Source organism: Trematomus bernacchii, unplaced genomic scaffold (assembly GCF_902827165.1).
Source record: "Trematomus bernacchii unplaced genomic scaffold, fTreBer1.1, whole genome shotgun sequence".
NCBI classification, from domain to species: domain Eukaryota; kingdom Metazoa; phylum Chordata; class Actinopteri; order Perciformes; family Nototheniidae; genus Trematomus; species Trematomus bernacchii.
Genome location: NW_022987564.1, coordinates 16,379,984 through 16,402,539, shown reverse-complemented (window position 1 = coordinate 16,402,539; position 22,556 = coordinate 16,379,984). Strand labels below are relative to the sequence as shown.

General features: G+C 40.5%; 1 protein-coding gene across 1 annotated transcript in view; it reads left to right on the top strand.

Moving 5' to 3' along the window:
• The window catches only part of grin2da (glutamate receptor, ionotropic, N-methyl D-aspartate 2D, a), a 227,131-nt gene that overhangs the window by 8,494 nt on the left and 196,081 nt on the right, over window positions 1–22,556 (top strand). Inside the window, exon 2 of the mRNA XM_034124525.1 lies at window positions 6,221–6,358. Coding sequence (XP_033980416.1) covers window positions 6,221–6,358 — 138 coding nt within the window. The remainder of the gene's footprint in view (window positions 1–6,220; window positions 6,359–22,556) is intronic.

Here is a 22,556-nt window from a genome sequence, read left to right as displayed (position 1 = left end):
CTTCCCCCCATCCTAACCCTAACCACTCCCTACCTTTTTACCTAATCCTAATCTTCTTCCTCCCTCCCAAACCTAAACCCCAAAACCTCTCCTACTGTAAGAAATTAAAATCAATGTTGATATGACGTAATTTAAATTAAATACAGGGTTTTAATTTAAAGCAGTTTTATTCTGAAAAAAACGGAAGTTCACACTAACTATTAACTTAACACTTCTATTCTGAAAATTCTTCATTTCCGGTTAGCATTAGCATGTGGCTAACGTTTTGAAAACCGTGAATTGAAGGTGAAATGACATGTGATGTTGTACACTAAACACACTGGGATTAACACTCATTTATTGACGCTGAAATAACGTTTATCAGGGAATGTTTAAATAACCACAGACATCAGAATTATATATATATTAATAATATAAGATATAATATGTTACTTTTGTGACTGGGTAAGTACACAACACGGGAGTCGGGACGTCACGTGCCTCAAAGGTTGAGAAAGGTTGAGCTCCGCCCACGTTGAGCTCCCGCCCACGTTGAGACGTTGAGGCATTGCGCACTGCATTGAGGGGTACTACGACACTCTGCAGAATCCTATGGGTGACGTCACGGACACTACGTCCATTTATATATACAGTCTATGGCAGGGGTATTCAACTCAAATTCAACGAGGTCCAGTTAGAGAAAATCTCCCCATGCAAAGGTCCGGAACTTCAAAATGTCTAAGTTGCTTTATGAATTAGTGTGATATATATTGAAGTAACCTGTAGCTTTATCAACGTCTGCATGTTATCAACAACTGACTGTCAATCAAATAAAGAAAGTACAATTCATAAACAACAATATTTATTGTCAATTAACATTGAACTATACAGATATACAGTCAAATACTGTGGATATGTGTAATGTTCCTCTCGGGCTGCATTTAAAAATAAAATAGAGAAAATAAATAAAATAGCTTTTGAAAATGTGTGCATCTTAAAAGTGCTTAATTTTAGATAAATAAAATAAAGTGTAGCAGCAGCTTGAGTTTCCCTTTTTCTTTGTTAACCGTTTCTCATCATGACTTAACAGTTTCAGACGATTATAGAACAATATCAGTCTTTACACATCATAATAATTGAACAGTTTATCTTTCTTTCCCTCTTATATTGCAGTCACTCACTCGCTTTTTTTTATTGAGAGAATTGAGCTGGAGCTTGTCCTGCCAGGAGTTTAAATCTGGGGTGAAATGGTGTCAGGTCCTTTCTCATACACACATGCAGGTGCTCATTGGTTAGCCTCGGTTAGCCTGCCCTGGAACGATATTTATTTTTTGTGACCTCAGTTCTGACTTGAGAGGGAATGTTTGGTCAAACACTTTGTGTTTAGTCTCATAGTGGCGTTTTGGCACTTTTAATGAGCGCCACGGTCTCTGAACAAATGAGACACACTGGTTCTGTGCTCCCAGTGGGCAGGATGAACATGAATGAGTCCGTCCACTCAGGGTTAAAAGCTCTGTTCTCACTGTCCACTTTCCTCTTCTTGGGGAGCGCCATGTGTCATTATTTGTCTCTCCCTGTCTGTCGCTAACACGCCTGTTCATTCTCCTCTCCGCTTCTCTCCCTGTATCGCTAATTATTCTCTTCACTCACTTTCCTCTCCTCTTCTCTCTGCCACTCTCTCATCTCTTCTTCTGTGTTTCTCTCCCTGTATCGCTCACTCGTCTCTTTCGCCCCCCTGTCGGCGGCGGTTAAAATAGAATCGCCCCGTCAAAATTGAAATCCCCTATTAATGTATTGATTATAGGTCCGGGTCCGTATAGGTCGGCGTCTGAGTCCGGATCCGGATCCGGACCGCGGTCTGCCTGTTGCCGACCCCTGGTCTATGGTCTAAACTGAGGCCGTTTTGCTTTTCTATAGGTTGTATAGATACAAGCATGGTTTTATACTATCATGTTTAATCATGTTTTATGCCGTTTACTAAGACTTGATAAGTCGCTCATAAAACACAGGAGGTATGGAAACTAAGAACACCATATATTTGGTAGATTTGGCAGCTGATATTACACAACACATTTGTCTTATTTCATTTAAGTGGTGGATATAGAGTTGCTACGGGGAGGCTGCAGTGAAGATGTTGCGCACAGCTGATTGACAGCTGGAACACAAATCACCAAATAAAAAAATAAACATTAATTGACTCCACTCCGCAGGGATCCCCCGATACTTTCTTAAAGTTTCTCATCATGGGGGGGTCTCCTGTCCCCGGCACAACACACACTGACACACTGCCTGAGGAAGGTTATGTGTATTTTGTCATTAACTTTTTCGGACCACTTATTTATTTATTTTGGTGACGATCCGACCTTCATGCTGCTACTCTGGTTCAAACTGCATCCACCAAAACAATGTGATTTGTCTCCACCTTCCCAAAAGAACCAAAATCTGACACAGTGTGGAATGTATTTTTTAGCTGTTCTGTCGTCATTTCCTGCGATCTTCTTCATGCAGTCAGTCAAAATGAATATTAATACGGGGCAATCTTTATAGGCAAATATGACGTGAAGCCCGCAAAAGCTGAAAGCTGAAAATGTTGGTTTCGCAGTTACGTACAAGGATGACGGACAAAGACAGGTGGACCGAACCAAAGCTGTTTGTCGGCATTGTTCAACTAAAATTGGTTACGCGGCTAGCAATACATCAAACTTGCACACTCATTTGAAAAGGCATCACCCGAACGTGAATATCACCGGTACCAAAAGAAAAAATTACTGAAGTGCAAACCCAACTCCCACTAGCATTTAAGCCTCCACCACTCGCAAAAAGTTCAGACTGAGCCAAAGCTATTACAAATGCCAAATATCCTTATGTTGCCATGTTAGCAAAGCGCTACCTGGCTGTATCTGCTACCTCTGTCCCTAGTGAGAGGGTGTTCTCCACAGCAGGAGACATTGTTAGTGCCAGCAGAGTGAATATTCACAGTTTAATAATAATTAAAAAACCCAAACAAATATGTTATGTTTTGTGAGTAATATACAGTAAAGTTCAAATACAGATTATTTCAGTTCATCGAAATGCTGCACCTTAATGTTTATTTTGTATTTATTTGAGTGAATACATTATTCACAGTTTAATAATAATTAAAAACCCCCACAAAATATTTTATGTTTTGTGATCATTCTTTCTGCTGTACCGAAAACGTACCGAACCGTGACCTAAAAACCGAGGTACGTACCGAACCGAAATGTTGGTGAACCGTTACACCCCTATTCAGTCATGTTCATTTTCATTGTACAGTTTGTTTATCTCTTCATTCATTCATTCATAGTATCACAACAGTGGATGGAAGTCCGCACCTCGACTCTGAGCTCCTTGAGATCAAACTGGCGAAGGTAACGAATAATGATGCCATGCTTCATGATTCATGTAATCATTGTATTCATTCATTCATTTGTATATGTGTCTTCATGTCATAAACATCCTAGATCAAGTACTATATTAACTCTTTTAAATAACATTGGTAGTCGTATTTTCCAGGTCTTGTCCGTAGCCTATTTGCTTATCAAATGCTTCCCTTTGAGAATTGAGCTGTCAGCTTCTATTAGCTTTCATTTGCTCCCCTGAATCGCTACATAAAAACAAGAGTAAAGTCATCAAGCCAGACACAAAATCACTATTGCTCCTCCTCATAACATTAGGGAAAGTGTTGGCAATTTCCACAACTTGATGCATTTATCCTCAATTAATTACCGCTGCTGACAGTTCTTTCATGAGAGGTAATCAAAGCAAAACCACAGCTACCAGAGCCTTCTTATAAAAGCAGCAGTATGTTTGCAGACGTATGTATGCAACAGCCACGTCTGTTAGTAAGCCCTGTAGGAGGCGAGTCGGCCTATAATCCAGGAGCTTATCTGTTGTGTTTGTGTTGTGAAGCATCTTAAATTGTGCAGGTACAACACACACTCTTCTCCTGACAGGATGCCAGTCCACTGCAGAGACTTTTCTCCGATTTTATCTCTGTGAACATTGATTGCCAATCAGAGAAGCACAGAAGTCCCATTTTTGAAAGGTCTCCAACAGCTGTTCCAATACTTAATTAAACCAGAACATGTTTTTTCAGCAGTACACATGTGCTAGCCTTGTAAGAACTATAAATACGAGATATTATGCTCATTTCAGGTTCATATTTCTATTTCGTGCCTCTACTGTGACATGTTTACATACTTTAATGTTCAAACATTGCTTATTTTTATCATACTGCCTGTGCTGCAGCACCTCTTTTCACCCTCTGTCTGAAACCAGAGGCCAGTCTGCTCTGATTGGTTAGCTGGCCGTCTCTGTTGTGATTGGTCAACTGCCTAGAGATTTGTCTCTGCAAATCTCTTGCCATTTCAGACCATTTATATGCACACAAACCTATACAACTCAGTGCAGGAAAGGGAAAACTGCAAGAAGCATAATAGACCCTCTTTAAATCTGTATTAGAAGATATACTTCATTCTGTTGAAGGTTTAGGACCATACTCATATTTCAGTAGTGTAAAGTACCTTTACTCAAGTACTCTACTTAAGTACATTTTTGAGGTACTTCTACTTTCTTCTATTCTATGCTACTTCACACTACTACTCAACTACAATTTGCACTTTTTATTCACTACTTTTATTTTCCAATATTTATTAATACTTATTTTTCAGGTTCATAATATTATGAATAAAACTAAATTGACTAATGGATTAAGATTTTACTAATATATATGGCTGCAGAAAAAGTCAGTGAAGTTGGCTCCACCTTTACAATCTGCAAAATTAAAATGATGTTCACATTAAAGGGGCCCTATTATGCTTTTATGGGGTTTTCCCTTTCCTATAGTGTGTTATATAGGTTGTTGTACATGATAATGGACTGCAATGGCTAAAATCCCCAAATCCACACCAGAGGGAGTTTCTCTCACCATCATCTTTTACTTTTTAAGTACAATTGTATATGTCAGGCTGATACATGTAACATACTGTAGTATCTCTACACTGTAGTATTACAACTTTTACTTAAAGGAAACCTATCATGCTATATTTAAATGATATATTGTAGGGCCATACCTATATAAGGTATATTTATACGTTTCTGTTTTCGAAATACCAAACAGATCATGCATTTTAGCCATGCCTCATTTCGCTCTATGTATTTGTTTGCTGTCTACGGGTCTGATTTTGTGAGCTGCAGCTGACCACGCCCCCCTGCAGGAGAGGGGAGCCGCTCTGATCAGCTGCTGGGCTGTCAGAAGAGGGGGAGGAAAAGAGATCTCCGTCCTCCGTGTTTTATTATAGCCTATATAGAGTCGTTATTCATTTGTTTTAAAGCTCAATAAATAACAAAGAAGACCTTTGACCGGCACTTTTCTAATTTTGTCCGGACGATTTAAACTTTAACGGACATCTTGACCGGCGAAAGAAACTGAAACTGAAACTCTGCCGCACGGTCCCCTCGTTCCTTGGAAGAGGCGGAGAGGTGGGTGTTTGTCATCTGCTGGTGGACTAACCGGAGAGAATTACAGTGCTTGCCTCGACGAGGAGGGATTGCATTGAATTAAAGCAGCAGAAGGAGCAAACGCTTGCCTTGGGGAGGGAGAAAAAAAGCCACAGCGGAGAATAAACAGAAGGGTAACCATGGTAACCAAGTCTTCTTTGCTGCTTTTGTGGCAGACTACAGCGCCACTTACAGGCCTGGCATATGTACTACAGCGTCTCCAGCACTTTCGAGCGGCAATGGCCGGCTGTGGCCCAACCCCACATTCCCCTGATAGGTGGAGAGTTGGCCCAATAGCCGTAGCGCCACCGTCCTGACGTCAGGACAGTGTTCAAATCTGGATCAGTTTTTATCAGATCCGTTGCAGCCCCTTTTTTTAGAGATTTGGGTATGGAGGAAAATAGAGAGGGTTGTGTTTTCTGACACTTGTTGAGTTCCCTGGAACACCGGGGACTCATATTCATGTATAAAAGACGTACAAAAGTGCATTTTGCATGATAGGTCCCCTTTAAGTTAAAATGTGGATTACTTCTTAAACGTATATTTAGCTCTCTTGTTCACCCTTTAATTCATTCTCCAAGCTTGGTGCATACAAATAAAAGAAGCGACAGCTTAATGAAGTGTGATGAGAAGCTTATGAAATTCCCTCTCAATGAGGCTGATGTAATACCTTTTGTGTGATGTGCTTTGTCTCACTGTGCAACCTTTGCTTGACTTCCAGGGTTTGGTGTTTGAGGAGGAGAGACCGCCGCCGCCGAACCAGGCCCCTCTGGCCCCTATGCTGGAGTTTGTCTCCGCCCAGACGGGGGTTCCTGTGGTAGCCGTAGGGGGAGGGGCCAGCCTGGGACGAGAGCAACAGGTAGACATTGATTTCTTTACGTTGCATCATCTACCCTGTTGATTTCTATTGGACTAATTATAGGACTGTCTGTAAAAGATGAAACAAAGACTGTAATAAATAATGAGGGCAGTGTTTGAAAAAATTACCTCTCAAACACTACTGACCTTATTGAGGTGGGATATCTGTGTTTGAAATTAAGGTAACAGACTAGAAATATTGATTATTTATGGTTGGAGGATACATTTCATAGGTCCCTTTCAAAAACAATAGTCAGGTGAAGCTTAACATTTTAACAGTTTTGCTGTAGGCATTCCTTTTGTTCATACTGACAATAAAATCATCACAGATACAAATGCATTTACATTGTAAATGATGGGGGACAAAATCCACAGTCCTTGTTTTGTTCAAAGATCTATTCCAAAGTTCCTCTGAGGATAATATAATGCTTCTTTTTACATTCCCTCTCTTTGTTAAAATATTCAAAGTAGCTCAATGGGGAAATACAAAAAGTTAATGACTTAAAAAAATGATAAAGCTATCCTTTGATTTAAAGGGTGCTTAGGGTTTAGTTATGGTTTGTGCCAGCCGTTGCGGGCACACATTAGATTATGTATTTTATCAGTAAATGACTATCCAGAAATGTAGTGAATGAGACTGCAGTCTTTCCCTGGAAGGCAACTGTTCCTTTATATCACTGTTTGGGCACTTTTGATGTATATTTTTGAAGTGTGAAAGTGGAGATGGATAGGAAATGCAGAGAAAAGAACAAGGAATTGACATGCTGCAAACCGTTTGGCCACAGACACTTGATGCTTATGTTGCATGAACCCTAATCATTCTTCTATTGGATCACCCAACTGGTGTTGTCAAACTCTTAATTGAATGTTTTCTCATGAGGTTTACATTAATGACATAGCAAGTCCTCTTGTTCTAAAGTATGATTAATATAACATTGGAATCATAAGTAATACATCAATCATGTTTGCATACTGTACATGCATCATAATTCATTTTGCTGGCCGCTTGGGAGCAGTGAAAAAATATGTTATACATTAACATATTATGACCTTTTACAGTATATATGGTAAACATAGGAGGAAGCAATTGCCTATTTACACATCCCGCAGACATAAAGCCACACTAACATGTATATGTAGTTGCGTTTTTGGCCTCTGGATGTCCAATATTAACCCTCCTTCCAGTTTTGTTTTGGTCTCATATAATTCCTAAATAGTCTGTTTGTTCACCTGCTAGTTGCTAACTTTGTCTGCATGCTGTTTGGTGCTGAGTTTTTTTCTATGAGAGCTGTGGGACTCAAGCAGAAAGTCAAAAAAATTAAGTAATGCGGAAAACGATGCTAAGAGCAGAACAATTTGGTAAACACAGTGTGAGGAGCTATGGACCGTATTATCTATTTGGACATCGTCCGTATCATGTCATTTGATCCATTGTCAATAATTAACATAGACGTTTTAACACCAGCACTTATTATGTTAATAAAGGCACATTCACCTAAAAGTTGCTTTGGTAAATATGCCAATATTAGAGAACAGGCAGAAGATATTCCCTCACTTCTTTACACCATTAGGTTTTCATAATAGCCAGGGCTGGCACAGACTGGCAGCTAAGCTCCTTTTATTTAGACATTACTCTTCATAGAAGCGTACATTTCAGCTCTGGATGTGACAAATGCTCCTGGCCTGTGAGTAATATGGATGTCTAACAGTCACTATCTGTAACAGAGGGCTGTACCTCAGCGTGTTGGTACCAGAAAGTGGAGCTGAGTTAAGGATATGTAGTGTCATTCAGACTGAAGTCAATTTTTAGGCTATATTTATTTTCTGGATTCTAAACATATCAGGAAATATGCTGCTCTAGCCTCCTCACTAAGCGATAATGAAGAAGAGGAAATGTAATATTTGTCAGAATTGCTCTAGTTCTGTCACTGCCGCTTAGCCCATCAGTATCAGAACTGCTTTTCATCACCGAGTTGAGAACATTTGTTAATAATTTGACATTTCCTTGCTGCACACTGTTTGAATGTTGCAGTAGTCCAGATGACAACTGCGAACAGATGTAGCGTTGGCAATCAATATGTGTTTTATTCTTGCTACAAAATTCTTGCTACAAAATTAACCATCCAGTGAATCAAGATGACTACCGTTTGCCCTTGTTTAAAATTATGATTGCTGCCCATTGTTGCAGAATAATAAATTGGTGTCAGCTCTCCAAATGGCACTAGTGCTAACTATATCAACCTAACAAAGCAGTTTATCATGACAGGTGGGATTTTTTAATAGCTGGGTCAATTAGTTCTAAGTGGATCTCTTTGACGGTAACATGCGGGCATTGGGATTTCTACCAAAGAATGGAGTCAGCTACGCATTTGATGAGTAACACACTCAGCTTGAAACTGATCTGTCAGTATCTGAAATATTCATTATCAAAAGCGGCTGTGATTAAGGTCGGAGGTGAGTTTGCTTTGAAGTCGCACAAGGTACAAAACTACTTTTTTTCCTGGTAGAATCAGTAAAGTCATTTTGATTATATTTCTACACCTATAAAATGCTCTACACTGAAATACTAATGCTATATGTTTTACTGAGCATCGTATGTTAATAACCCTTCATATTCTAATATATAAGCTCACTGAGCTTTATGATCATGCTTTCAAAGGACAAGCTGCTCATAGACACTCAGATAAGATATTGGATGAGATAAAGCCCATGGCATACCAGTCAAACATCCGCCAACAAACACAGATGTTTGGTTGGAGTGCCATTGATGTATTTCCTTTTAAAGGGATATTTGGTCAGATATGTGTTATCTCAGTTTTTCAATGTTTGATGGTGTTTTGATACTGACCCCATTACAACTGATTGTAAAAGGTCTGTCTTTAATTCATGAAAGATATCTCTTCACTTAGTTTTCACGTAGTTAATGCAGTCACCTGTTTGACATGTTAAGTTTGGACAAGTGTTTTGTTTGGAATGTTCCCTGTTCCCTGGCGAGAAAGGGTTAGAGTTTATTGTCGGTTGAGTAAAACATAAAATGGCTTGTTGCAGTTGGTTTCCTGACAGCTTGACTAGCAAGAAAAACAACTACATGGATGTACAGATGTAGCACTCCAGATAGGACTCCACCCAGCAGATTCCAACCAAAAACCCAGTGGATCCCAGTGGCTGGGAGATTAAAGACCTCCCACTATTTCCTAAGAGGGCGTTGCCAAATTTCCCCATTTGTTCAATTTTAGGATTTAACCATGAGATGGCGCTTCATTCACAAATACACAAAGACAACTGGGTGTTGTAGAGATGTAGACCTTAGTTTGTTTGCAATGTTTGCAGCTCTGCAGATGTGTTTGCTGAATACTGTAGCATTTAATCACTTATTTGTTATGGTTTTCATAGGCTACTATAACGAAAAAACATTAATATTTTAGATCAAATAAAGTATATCTAATCTTATTATCTTAATTGTAATTCAATAATATATAGTCTTTATATATTAAATAATCACAATAATAATGTAAATGTTTACACTTCTTTATTTTTTTTGCTCATACTTTTACCTTTACAATAGTTTGCTTTAATATGCAGTATATTTTTTGTAATATTGTTGTGGTGTTTTTACACAGTCCAGTAGATCGAAGTAAATCAACTTATACATTAAGATAAGATAAGATAAGATGGACCTTTATTGATCCCCGTGGGGAAATTCAGTAGTTCAAACAGCAACAGGGTGAGAGTGAAAAATAGGATAGCACAGATTCACACAGATTAATAAAAACAAAAATAAGATCAGCGATAAAAATTAAAATAATAATAATGAGAAACTATGAAATAAGAAATGAATACAATTAAATTATCATATCATATATTATATAATGTATTGTATTATTAAGTAATATCATACATTAACCCCATTATAGGAGATGCCACATTGAATGGATGAACACATTTATGCATCAATAATTACAACGGAGTATTTCTAAATACAAGTTGTAAAAATACTTATATGTATTTAATACTAATAACATAATGATTCATTTTACTTTCAGATGATAATACTTTTCACTTGGGCAATTGACCATTTTGAATGCAGGACATTTACTTATATGTGACCTGCTCCATCGAAATCAGTAGCATTGACCCGAAGACACATTTTGAGCTGTATACACTGTGTTTGTTTCCCGGGCAAAACACTCACGAGAAACACCGGCTGTTGTTATAACTGCTGTGACGTTAAATTACTCCGTTCTCCGCTTGTAATTATGCCGTTACAAGCTTCATAGTTGTATTTATCATCTAAATTTGCCGAAACAAGTTTAATATTCTGAAAGCCAAGACTTTGTTTATTTGAAATCAGATGAAAACAAACTGTAACGGACCCTGCCGTGTTATCTATGATTACTATATGCCTTACATTCATAATTTCAGCCGGAGGGAGGGGGGGCGCAATCTGCGGAAGAGCAGATTGCGAGTGAGAGGTGCCTGTCATCTTCCCTTTACAAGCTTCACAAATGTATTTATCGTGTGATTTTGGAAATAAAAGTGTCATATTCTGAAAGCCAAAACTTTGTTTATTTAAAATCAAACAAAACACCCGAACCCCGAAAAAATAGTTTTTTACGCAAATCTACGTTTATTTTGAAATGAGCCGTTTGCGACTTCCGACTGATTTCGATAGAGCGAGTCACATATTTTTACCTAGGTAAACAATCTGAATACTTCTTCCACCTCTGAATTTGGACCCTGTCACTGTTTTTAAAACTTTAATTAAGGCGCCGTTTACACGAGGAGAAAACGGCTTGTATCTGCATAGTTTCGCGTGCGTATAGCCCTATTATTTAGACGAGGCCGATAGAAACTGACCACACAAACGATAACGGGTCCCAAGGTGGATAGATTTGCAAACGAAACGCTCTGGGGGGTCAACCGAGTCCGTTTAATCGCCTCTATACGAATATTGCCTGAAAAAATAACGACAGCCCCGCCTCTTCGCACCTCTTCCCACCTCTCCCCCGCCTCATTGCTGATTTGTTTCTACAACAACAACAACAAGAATGGCGGATCACAGGGTTGCTGTTGTGCTCCAGACGCTACTGACCATGATTAATATGTTAGTGCTACAACTACGGTGCTTCTACGACAACCACAAGCAACTAGTGGACATGAAGAACCACATACACGACATGTGGCTAAATCCACCGCGGAGAACAACCAGAAGGGCGACCAGGAGAAAGTTTTGGGTAAGACCGGGCAGAACTAGCAGTTGGTGGGACAATTTTGTCAATGGCGTTGTCGTGGACGATGAATGGAGGGAGAACTTCCGCATGTCCAAAGCCTCTGTCGTTGCCCTGACTGAAGAACTGCGCCCATATATCGAGAAGAAAACTACAAACATGAGGGCGCCAATTGATCCACTGAAAAGGGTTGCTGCGGTTCTTTATTACCTGAGCGACGAGGGAAGGCTACGGAAGACTGCTAACGCCTTCGGAGTTTCCCGCCCGTCTTTGTCCCTCATTATTAGGGAGACATGCAGAGCGATCACCATCCACCTGGGTCCAAAATACATCAAGCTGCCTTTTACTGAGCCCGAGACCGCGGATCTGGTTGAGGGGTTCCATTGTACACATGGCATGCCACAATGTTTAGGAGCAGTGGACGGAACCCACATCGAAATCAAGCAGCCATCTAACGACTCCACTAGTTACATCAACAGGAAAGGAAAATATTCCTTTAATGTACAGGCTGTCTGTGATTACAGGTACCGATTCATGGATGTCGTGGTAAAGTGGCCTGGGAGTGTGCATGATGCACGGGTCTTTGCTAATTCCAAGCTAAACATGTACTTAAAAACTGGAAAGATCCCTGCTCTGAAAAAACAGATTGTGGACGAAGAGGAGGCCATACCATGTATGTACATAGACTGTACATTTTTTTTAAAGGTGTTTATTAAGATGTGATAAACATTCTTTGTTACATTCCCTGTCCTCACTGTGCAGCTCCTTCAGCGACAGGCTGCTGTACAATATTCATATACCTGGCTAGGTATATGTACCTGGCTGCTAAATCTGAGGACTGTTACAGGATTTTTTGTATTATATCCTAACTGTTTTTAGTACTTTTTAATGCATGTCACATGTGTGAAACTAAGCAAATAACTATGTGATTCTCCAATGTCAAAAGTGTGAAACTAAAAATAAAATTGGCTGCAACCACTTCCAGACTTTCTTTGAACTTAATGTGCAACAAATGTCATCATCCTCATGAATGAAGTTATATGGCCCATTCTACCGAGTCAGGTTGTCCATATATATTTTGTACCGTATTTATTTACACATATAGTAAAAGAACCGTACATTTTGATATGGTATTTTCAGACTGTATTGGCCACTAGCGAAACATAGTACATACACTGTAGTAAAAAACTATTATATTAACCTGTTAAGATTGTGTTACCTTCCCTTCTCTAAATAGTATTTTAACCAATATTTGAGGATTTTCAGTAAAAGTAATATAAGCAAATGTTGAATCAAAGTTGAATTTATACAATTCATAAAAATCATAATGCAAACTTTCTTTGTGAAATGCATAATACTGATCATATTGATTCCAGAGATGAAATAGAAGGGAATGAGGCTATAATGGGTAATTTTTTTGGTATTTTGAGCAAAACACTTCATAGACATGTTTTTTATATATCTGAGACTATAATATATGCCTAACAATAGTTTGGGCTTTACCATTAAGGCCCAATGTGACATATCACAGTTCAGATATTTGACACTAGGGGGGGGTTACTTTTCATAAATGTGGTGTATTTAGTCAAAATTAGGTTTACAAGGTGAAAAGGACTTGCAGCCTCCCACACACTGATATAGATATCTCACTGACTGTAATGAGGGAGAAGGAAAGAGAGTGAGGAGAGTGCTTGCGGAGTACATTGACCCTTACATGAAAGACAAGACTGTTCTTTTATTTTAATAAGGTTTTTTATTAATAACATTATTTATAAATGTGTACACAGTAAAAGGGAAAAAAATACCTTTGCTAGCTAAAAAAAAAAAGGCTTAAAAAAAAAGTGATTCTCCATTTGTACAAAGTCTGGTGGAGTTAAAAATAAAAATGTTTACAGACTTCCTTTGACCAAAAAGTGCTGTGAAAAAAAAAGAAGCTCACTGCTTTACTGCTCCTCCTCATCCAGTGACCGCCTGAATGAATATGGAGGAGATTGTTGCTGTGGGGTGTGTGGTACAGAGGGGTTTAATCTTGGTGTGGCCTTCGGGGTGGGTATGAGGGCACCTGGAAGTGTCCATATCCACTATTGTTAGTATGAACTTGCATGAACTGGCTCATCAGGGAAAGGCCATTCTGTACAGTCACATTAATGTTGTCCATGGTGTTGTTCATACGATCCATGCTGGCTGCGCTGCGGCTGGTTGCTTCCTCCATTAAGTCCAACATCCGGCTTTTTAATCGCAGCTCTTCCTGCACCGCATGTTCAGCTGGAAGCTTCCTCTTCATGCGGTCACTTCTGTGGCCGTCCAGCCGTGCCTATAATAAACCAGAGAAAGTTTGAATTAATACACAATAGGACCATAGCCACCAGATAACAGAACACAAAAGGCATGTTGTGAAATAGCTCTCAATACATTTTACAAATAAAACAGCTCTAAATACTTTCTAATTTTACCAAGCTTAAACCGGTTCAGTTTTTCAGTGGAAGGTACTGCATCATAGTATATAGCAAGCCCTTTAAGATTGAAATCATGAACATACCTGGAGCAGATCCCTGCGATGACTCACAACCGCAGCAGTTGGCAGAGTTCCGTTGGATCTACTCGACTCTGGCAAATCCGTGGAATGCTCCAAACTCGGGTATGAACTTGGTCCGGGCGACGACTCTTCCATGTCGAACAAGTCCCCTTGTACCTGTTTTAGTTTCGCTGTAAGCTGGCCCTGTGAAATTGTGTTCTTCTCGTGAGGGAAATCTTTTTCAGTCGGGGTCCTCGGATATTGCGCCTGAAATAAGTCGGCTATCTCCGTATATTTAGGCTTGCAGGACTCCCAGTCTACATTATCCTGTATTTTTGTCGTCTTATACTCAAGTGTTACACTTAAAAGAAGTTCCACCTCGTCGTCGGACCACGAAAATAGCTCCTTTCTTGCGCGAATAACAGCCATCTTCGTTTGTTTGTTTTGTTTGTGCCTCACACACATCCGGGGGGGATCTTATACTCGCTGCTTTTGGTGTATTTTGTGGCGGAAGTTACAGCGCCACTTACAGTCCCGCCATATGTACTACAGCTTTCGAGCGGTCTCGTGTGGAAGTACAGCGCCACTTACAGTCCCAGCATATGTACTACAGAGTTTCCAGCGGCCTCGTTTGAACAGACACGTTAAATGAAACAAATGCATGTGAACGGAAGACTTTTTTGAATACGAATACTGTGCATAAAACGCAAACGGCCTCGTGTGAGCGGGGCCTAAATGTTTGATATTTCCAGAGACCCTTTCAGACCACTGCTGGAGAACATAGGGGGGATGGGAGAGTTTTGTCACATTCCAATGGGCCATTACTTTTGAAACAAAGAGAGTCACAGCCCTGCGTTGATTTAACCCTTCTCTTGCGTTTCGGGTAAAAAGTGACCGAATGACTTTTGTTTTAATCATAAATATTGTGTTTTTCATCCAATTGCCTCAATACCTTATGTTATCCTCCACACTAGGCCTCTGAACATATACACTTGATGATCACCACTTGCATTGCATTTTGAGTGATTTATTCCACAGTGAAACACCCTTGATGTTTGCGGTCAGAATTGACCGCCATAGAAAATGAATGGGTATGAGTGTATTATGTTCATCCTGCAGATGGAAAACATCTATACACACACACACACACACACACACACACACACACACACACACACACACACACACACACACACACACACACACACACACACACACACACACACACACACACACACGCACACACACACACACACACACACACACACACACGTTACGGGAACCTCTCCCTTTCTCGCGCTGTATGATACAATGTATCATACCTCATTTCATTTCATTTCATTTATTTATCCAGGTGTATCCCATTGAGATCATTAATCTCTTTTTCAAGGGAGACCAGAGGCCTGTACTACGAAGCCAGATTTTCGCTTAGCCGGCTGACTTCAGGGAAAACTCGGGCTTTCCGGCCCTACGACTGGTTCTCTTTTTAGCGGGCTAGATCTCCATGGCAACTTATGCTGAGCGGCTAACCTCCTCGGGAGGAGGTTAGGTTGCAGGCTACGAGATCAACTCAGTGAAAGCACCGCCTGCTGACCAATCAGAGCTCCGTGTGCGGAGTTTAAAGCTATCAAGTCATATTACAGGAGAAAGGAAATACAGAAAAACTGCCGTTGCAAGAAAGACGGCCGGCAAAAATCAACTGACTGTGTGAACGTGAACATTTATAGAATATTCCCTCCCATCTTCAGAGCAATCTGACTATTATAACATTAGCGTTAAGAAAGCTTACTTAAATATCTGCCACAACATAAGTAACCGGATCAGAGTAACATTAAGTACAGTCCGCGGCACTGTGAGTGCAGACGTCGATGTGTCCCATTATCATTCATATCACATCATATCACATCATAATGTATCATATATTTCCTTATTTGAGTCAGCTTCTTGAGCCGTATCTGGCCGTGCAACACTCACAGTGTCACATACTGTATGCAGAAGTATTATTTTAAGCAACACATTAAGTTGACGAAACACTCGAGTCAAATGTAATTAAAGTCAGATCCACTCGTGTCTTGTACGCATTCAAACGCTTTTTCTTTTACCAGCTGTATTCACCTTGCAGGTGCAGCTATGTGGCTTTTATCCTGGATAAAGTGTTTAAGTCAAGGATGTTTAAAGTTTAACTTCTTCATATTTGACTAATATTAAAGTTCACTTTTCATTCAGGAAGTATGGCGCTGCGCTGTCAGTACGCTTCTCCATGTTTGTGATTGGTCGAATGCTCCAAATACCACCCCTTTCATGTGAACGCGCACCTAACTAGATAGGACACGGCTGGCTTGAGCGATCCACTTGATAACCAGCGTCGTAGTACAGTTTAGCCAGAGCGCGTATGTTTTGGATTGGGCCAACCGGCTAACTCCAACATATCCAGGTTAGGAAAATCCGGCTTCGTAGTACAGGCCTCTGCTCAAGTAGGTTCCACATGAAACATAAAAACATAAACAGAACAACAAAAAGGACATCATACAGCATCATTACAGGGATTACAATTGACATAACTATCCACATGAACAGGTACCAACAGCTTCCGATTGAGTAGCATCCAACCGAGCTTTAAAAACCTTCTCACAGGTGCGAGCTCTGTGCCCCTCGAGAACCACAAACCTCTCACTTTCTCGCGCTAAATGCGCCTCCATTACTGTCTCTCAAGCAGTTATATTTGTGCCTTGCTCACATTTGACTCATTGACACAATGAGCAGGCGACTGATTAGGCGATTTTCTGTACGAGGGGCTCTGGACACATTTTTTGAACCAGATGAAGAGGAGATTGAACCAGATGAAGAGGAGATAGAGGAAGATGTCTCAGAAATGGAAGACAACAGCGACCCAGACTATGAGCCTACAACAGACCAGGAAGAGGCACCTGAGGGAGAGGAGGGAGAGGCCCCTGAGATAGCATTCAATACCATTGTGCCCTCCAAGCTGGCCATCAAGCTCAGAGATCTCGGGCTCAACAGCGCCCTCTGTGACTGGATCCTGAACTTCCTGACGGGCAGACCCCAGGCAGTGCCGGTGGGAAACATCACATCCTCCACCCTGATTCTCAACACCGGTGCCCCTCAAGGCTGCGTGCTCAGCCCTCTCCTCTACTCACTGTTCACTCACGACTGTGTGGCCACACACAGCTCCAACACCATCGTGAAGTTTGCTGATGACACGACCGTCATCGGCCAGATCACAGACGATGACGAGACGGCGTACAGAGAGGAGGTCGAAAACCTGACATCTTGGTGCCAGGATAACAACCTCCATCTCAACGTCAGCAAAACAAAGGAGCGGATTGTGGATTACAGGAAGCAGCAGGGAGAGGGACACGCCCCCATCGCCATCAATGGGACTACGGTGGAGAGAGTCAGCAGCTTCAGGTTCCTTGGGGTCCACATCACTGAGGACCTGACATGGACTCTTCACACCACCACCATCACCAAGAAAGCTCGACAGCGGCTCTTCTTCCTCCGCAGGCTGAGGAGGTTAAAAATGGATTCCAGGATACTCTGCAACTTCTACAGGTGCACGATAGAGAGTATCCTGACTGGCAGCATCACGGCCTGGTACGGCAGCTGCACCGACATCAATCGGAAGGCTTTACAGAGGGTGGTGAAAACTGCACAGCACATCACCAGGACGGAGCTGCCATCCATGGAGGACCTTTACTCCCAGCGGCTCAGGAAGAAATCACTACGGTTTATCAAAGACCCCCATCACCCCAGCCACAAAGTGTTCTTTCTGTTGCCGTCTGGCAGACGTTACCGCAGCATCCTGGCAAAGACAAGAAGATTCGGAAACAGTTGTTTCCCGCGGGCAGTGAGACTGTTAAACAATTGAACTGCTGAAACAACTTCAAAAACATTCATCTGCTACTCAGTAATATGTATCTAATATCTAATATATATCATTCCAATAACTTGTATATAGACTCGTACTGCACTATTCCACATGCTCACTTTATTTTATAACTATTTTTCTTTTTGTATTGCTCTTGCTATCTGTATTGTTATTATGTTGCATTGTTGGAGAAGCCTGTGACATAAGATTTTCAACAACATAATTACTCTGTAGCTATGTCAGTTTGACAATAAAGAACCTTGAACCTAGAGGCCCCTGAGGGAGAGGCCCCTGAGATAGAAGCCCCTGAGGGAGAGGAGCCTGAGGTGATATTCCACAATTGTGCATTGCCAACTATGTGCACGCACGCACGCACGCACACACGCACGCACACACGCACGCACACACGCACGCACACAACACACACACACACACACACACACACACACACACACACACACACACACAGACACACACACACATGTTCTGATATGGTATATTTCTCTTTCAATAAATGTTCAGTGAGGAAAACAGTATCAGTGTCTTATTTTATATTCATCACAGTGAATGCTGAACTTGATGGGCCCACCGGTGGGTCCGGACCATGACATGAAACACTGGCTTGCTTGTATCAAATCAATACATCCCATATATCATTGGAACGGGAAGAATCTCAGCTACAACACTAACTAAAGCATTTCCATCTCCAGTAAACACAGCCTACAGGGCAAGCATTTTTATAATATACAGTAATGTAAAATAAGCACTATCTTTGAACTTACTGCCAAAAATAATATGAAATTCACCCCTGGTGTCATTATGTCTGTCACCCCTTGATTCTATTTGCTTTGACTGTTCAAATGAGATGTCAACCATCAAAGTTGGATAAGGGGTTCCAGAGATATCACTGTGCAAAACACACCAGTCAATTTTGACCGAAAATAGCATGGGAAGGGGGGTATGACCTAACGCAAGAAGGGTTAAGGGAGCTGTCGGGGGGTGGGGGGTGGTGAACGGTACATGGTCAATGTTTGTTTAAAAATGTTTGCAGTCGCGAAAGCTCTAAGCCAATCGGACATGGACAAATAAAAAGGATCAGTCTAGATGTGTCGAGGGGGAACTACCCCTCTGCCTTTACAGCCATGGTCTGGTCTGACAGTGCTTAGCTCTCTGCTGCAGAGAGGAAGAGAAGATCACTGCTCTAAACAAAGTCAGAAATCGTACATCCAAACGGAATACATATAATTAATTATTATTAATACGTTAAGTCTTGTTCATTGTTTTTCACTTTTATTAAATGTTTGATATTACCGGCACAGACCCTTTCATACCGGCAATGCGCGATAGAAACAACAGGAACTGCGACAGCATAAATATGCGAACACAAACCTACAGTTAAACGTTACTGCTGGATTAGAGAGATCACAGGGGGGTTGGGAGATCACAGGAGGGGTGGGAGAGCTGTGGCTGATTGGCCATTAGGTGTGTTAACAAAGAGAGTCACACACTGCCCCCGCTGATCAGCTGATCACCTGAGAGAGAGAATGTTATGTTATCATTGCACAACAATGAACTCAATATGTGATTGTTATAGCAGTAATAATACAGTAAACTATTAACAATATTATAATATTATAGTAAATATTCTTGTCAATGCAGAATATGATTATATCTGTGACAGTGGGAATAAAAAACGATATGCTACAGTATAGTAATAAAAGATAAATCCCACTTGTTGTAGCCTACCTGGCAGAGCAAGAAACACTACAGCCTTTTATTTAAACTTGTTTAAAACATATCTAAATAAATATGTGTGTCCCGGGCCATAAATGTAACGTAGGCTATGCTGTCAGTTTTCAGATAAAGCCACGGCATCACAATTCTTCTCTATTCTACAATATAGTTATTTTCACCTCCCGTATTGCTTTTTCAACCCACCAGCTTTTATGGAGAAAATAAGTGATATAATTATTAACCAGAGGCATGTTTCTCACTATTTTATGCATACTGTAGAAACAACAGGCTACTGTGTGTGTGAGGAATCAGCTGTTTATTTCATATGAGTTCACCTGAGAGCTGCCGTTTTCATTCAGACTATTTAAAAAAACAACGGTCTGATTTTAACATTGCACAACAATGAACTCAATGTGTGATTGTTATAGCAGTAATATTAAACACTAATAATACAGTAAACTATTAACACTGTACATATTCTTATTTGACCGTGGGGAGATGACGAGGCTCCATTAAAAATAAACCTATTTTTAGTGAATTACTGAGTTTAGGCACGTTAATAAAGTTTTAATGAAGTTGACTACGGCGAATTCATGATTGTTAGTGCGTTCATGTCAATTCGGCGAACATATGATACATTAAATGATCGTGAGGATGATGATTAAAAATCGTTTGTTTGAGCCGGGCTGGATTTCCTGATGAAAAAACAAACCGATTGTTTTTGTATAGTTGTAGTACGCAAACGAGGATTAAAAAACATTATTTTGTTAAATAAAAACATGGTGATGTTTTGTAAATGATTACATGTCTCTTATTTAGCACAGAATATGATCCTATCCGTGACATATGGATCTTAACAAATATCAGCTATATCAGATACCTCTACTGTAGATCTATCAGCTGTTTATTTCACAGGAGTTCCAGTGTGGCAGCTTTTTAATCACTGCTCCCCCTGGTGGATCCAGGTTTAATTATAATTTTATTTATTTATCAAGGGGGCGTATCAAGTCATGCGGGGGGTTTTCCCTTCAGCAGGGGCCCACCCCGTGCCTATCACGGACCCACATGGATAGGGGCGTCCGAAATGAGGTGCTACATCTGTAGAACATATTTTTATTTTATTCAATCACAATGGCATTGTGTTCTTGGAAATACATAACATATAACTAGCTCATATAAGGCCTACAGCAGGGGTACTCAAACTTTTTTGTTAAATTGTTACGTTTATTCTGGTTTGTTTTGTGTTTGTATCTTTTATTTTAAATGTATTTTATGTTTTGTGAGCTGAGCTGTGTGATTTTATATTTTATGTATCTCTCTGTACAGCACTTTGGTCTGGAGGTTTTAAAGTGCTATATAAATAAAGTTGGATTGGATTGGATTGGATTAATCTACCTTATTTGGGGGCCCCCTTCTGGTCCAAGCACTTGCCTGTCGGTAAACGGCGCCCCTGTATACACACACACACATTCAATACTGTACATACATACAGTATGATGGCTTGAACTAGTGGGATAAATGGCACTGTTTGTCTGTAGCCAATGCCTTGAACAAGGTTCAAGGTTCAAGGTTCTTTATTGTCAAACTAACATAGCTACAGAGTAATTATGCCGTTGAAAATCTTATGTCACAGGCTTCTCCAACAGTGCAACACAATAATACAGATAAGCAGACAATATTAACCAATATTAAAATATACTATATTAAAAGTAATACAAAAAGAAAAATGGTTTTAAAAAAAAGTGAGAGTAAAAAAAAGTGGAATAGTGCAATACGAGTCTATATACAAGTTATTGGAATGATATATTAGATAATAGATAAATAATTACTAAGTAGCAGATGAATGTTATGAAATTGTTCCAGCAGTTCAGTTGTTTAACAGTCTTATTGCCTGCGGGATGAAGCTGTCTCTGAATCTGTTTGTTTTTGTCAGAATGCTGCAGTAACGTCTGCCAGACGGCAGCAGACTGAACAGTTTGTGGCTGGGGTGATGGGGGAACCTCGGCAAAAATGGCATTAGAAGCATTAGAAAGTCAAGGTAAACTTGCGGTTAACTTGCGGTCTGCAATGCGTGTCACGCTCACGCACACAAGTAAATATATATGCACGTTCATTCTCACAACGCGTAAGACACAAGAAAATATACATTAAAGGGGACCTTTCATGCAAAATGCACTTTGTGATGTCTTTTATGTGTCCCCGGTCGTCAGGGAACTCACGCAGCGTCAGAAAATAAAACCCTCTCTCTTTTCCTCCGTACCCAAATCTTTTAAAAACAGGGGTACAACGAGCGGATACAGATTCCATCCGATCTGACGTCAAATCGGCAGCGGACCCACAGAAAATTGCTATCAGAAACAATGCCTGACGTGTTTTGGACGTAATCTCGTCTTTGTTTACATTAGCAAGCCTCGCTAACACTCAGAGCTAACCTGTACTGTGTAGAGCACATGTGTTTAAAAAGCAGGAAATAAAAAAAGGAACTCACCTTGTGATAAACCCGCAAGAGAAAAAGCATTTGAGCTCCATACTGTTTCAGAAATAATCTTTGATGTGGTTTAAACAGGATGGCATTTTATCACAGCAGAATTTAACTTTATCTCCGGTAGAATTCTGATCAGGCATTAGCTCCGCCTCCTCTTTTTTTTTTTTCAAGCTAAGGACCCAAAATCCGCGTTTCTCTAATACCCCTTTCACACCAAGGCTTTTCCCGTTCTAGCTCCGTGCTAGAGCTTTTCTGGTTCAGAACCGGTTCTTCGGTTCAGCTCCCGCTCTGTTGACACCGCTCAGAGCCCGACTGGTGCTGCCGCTGCTGCGTCATGACGTCACAGTT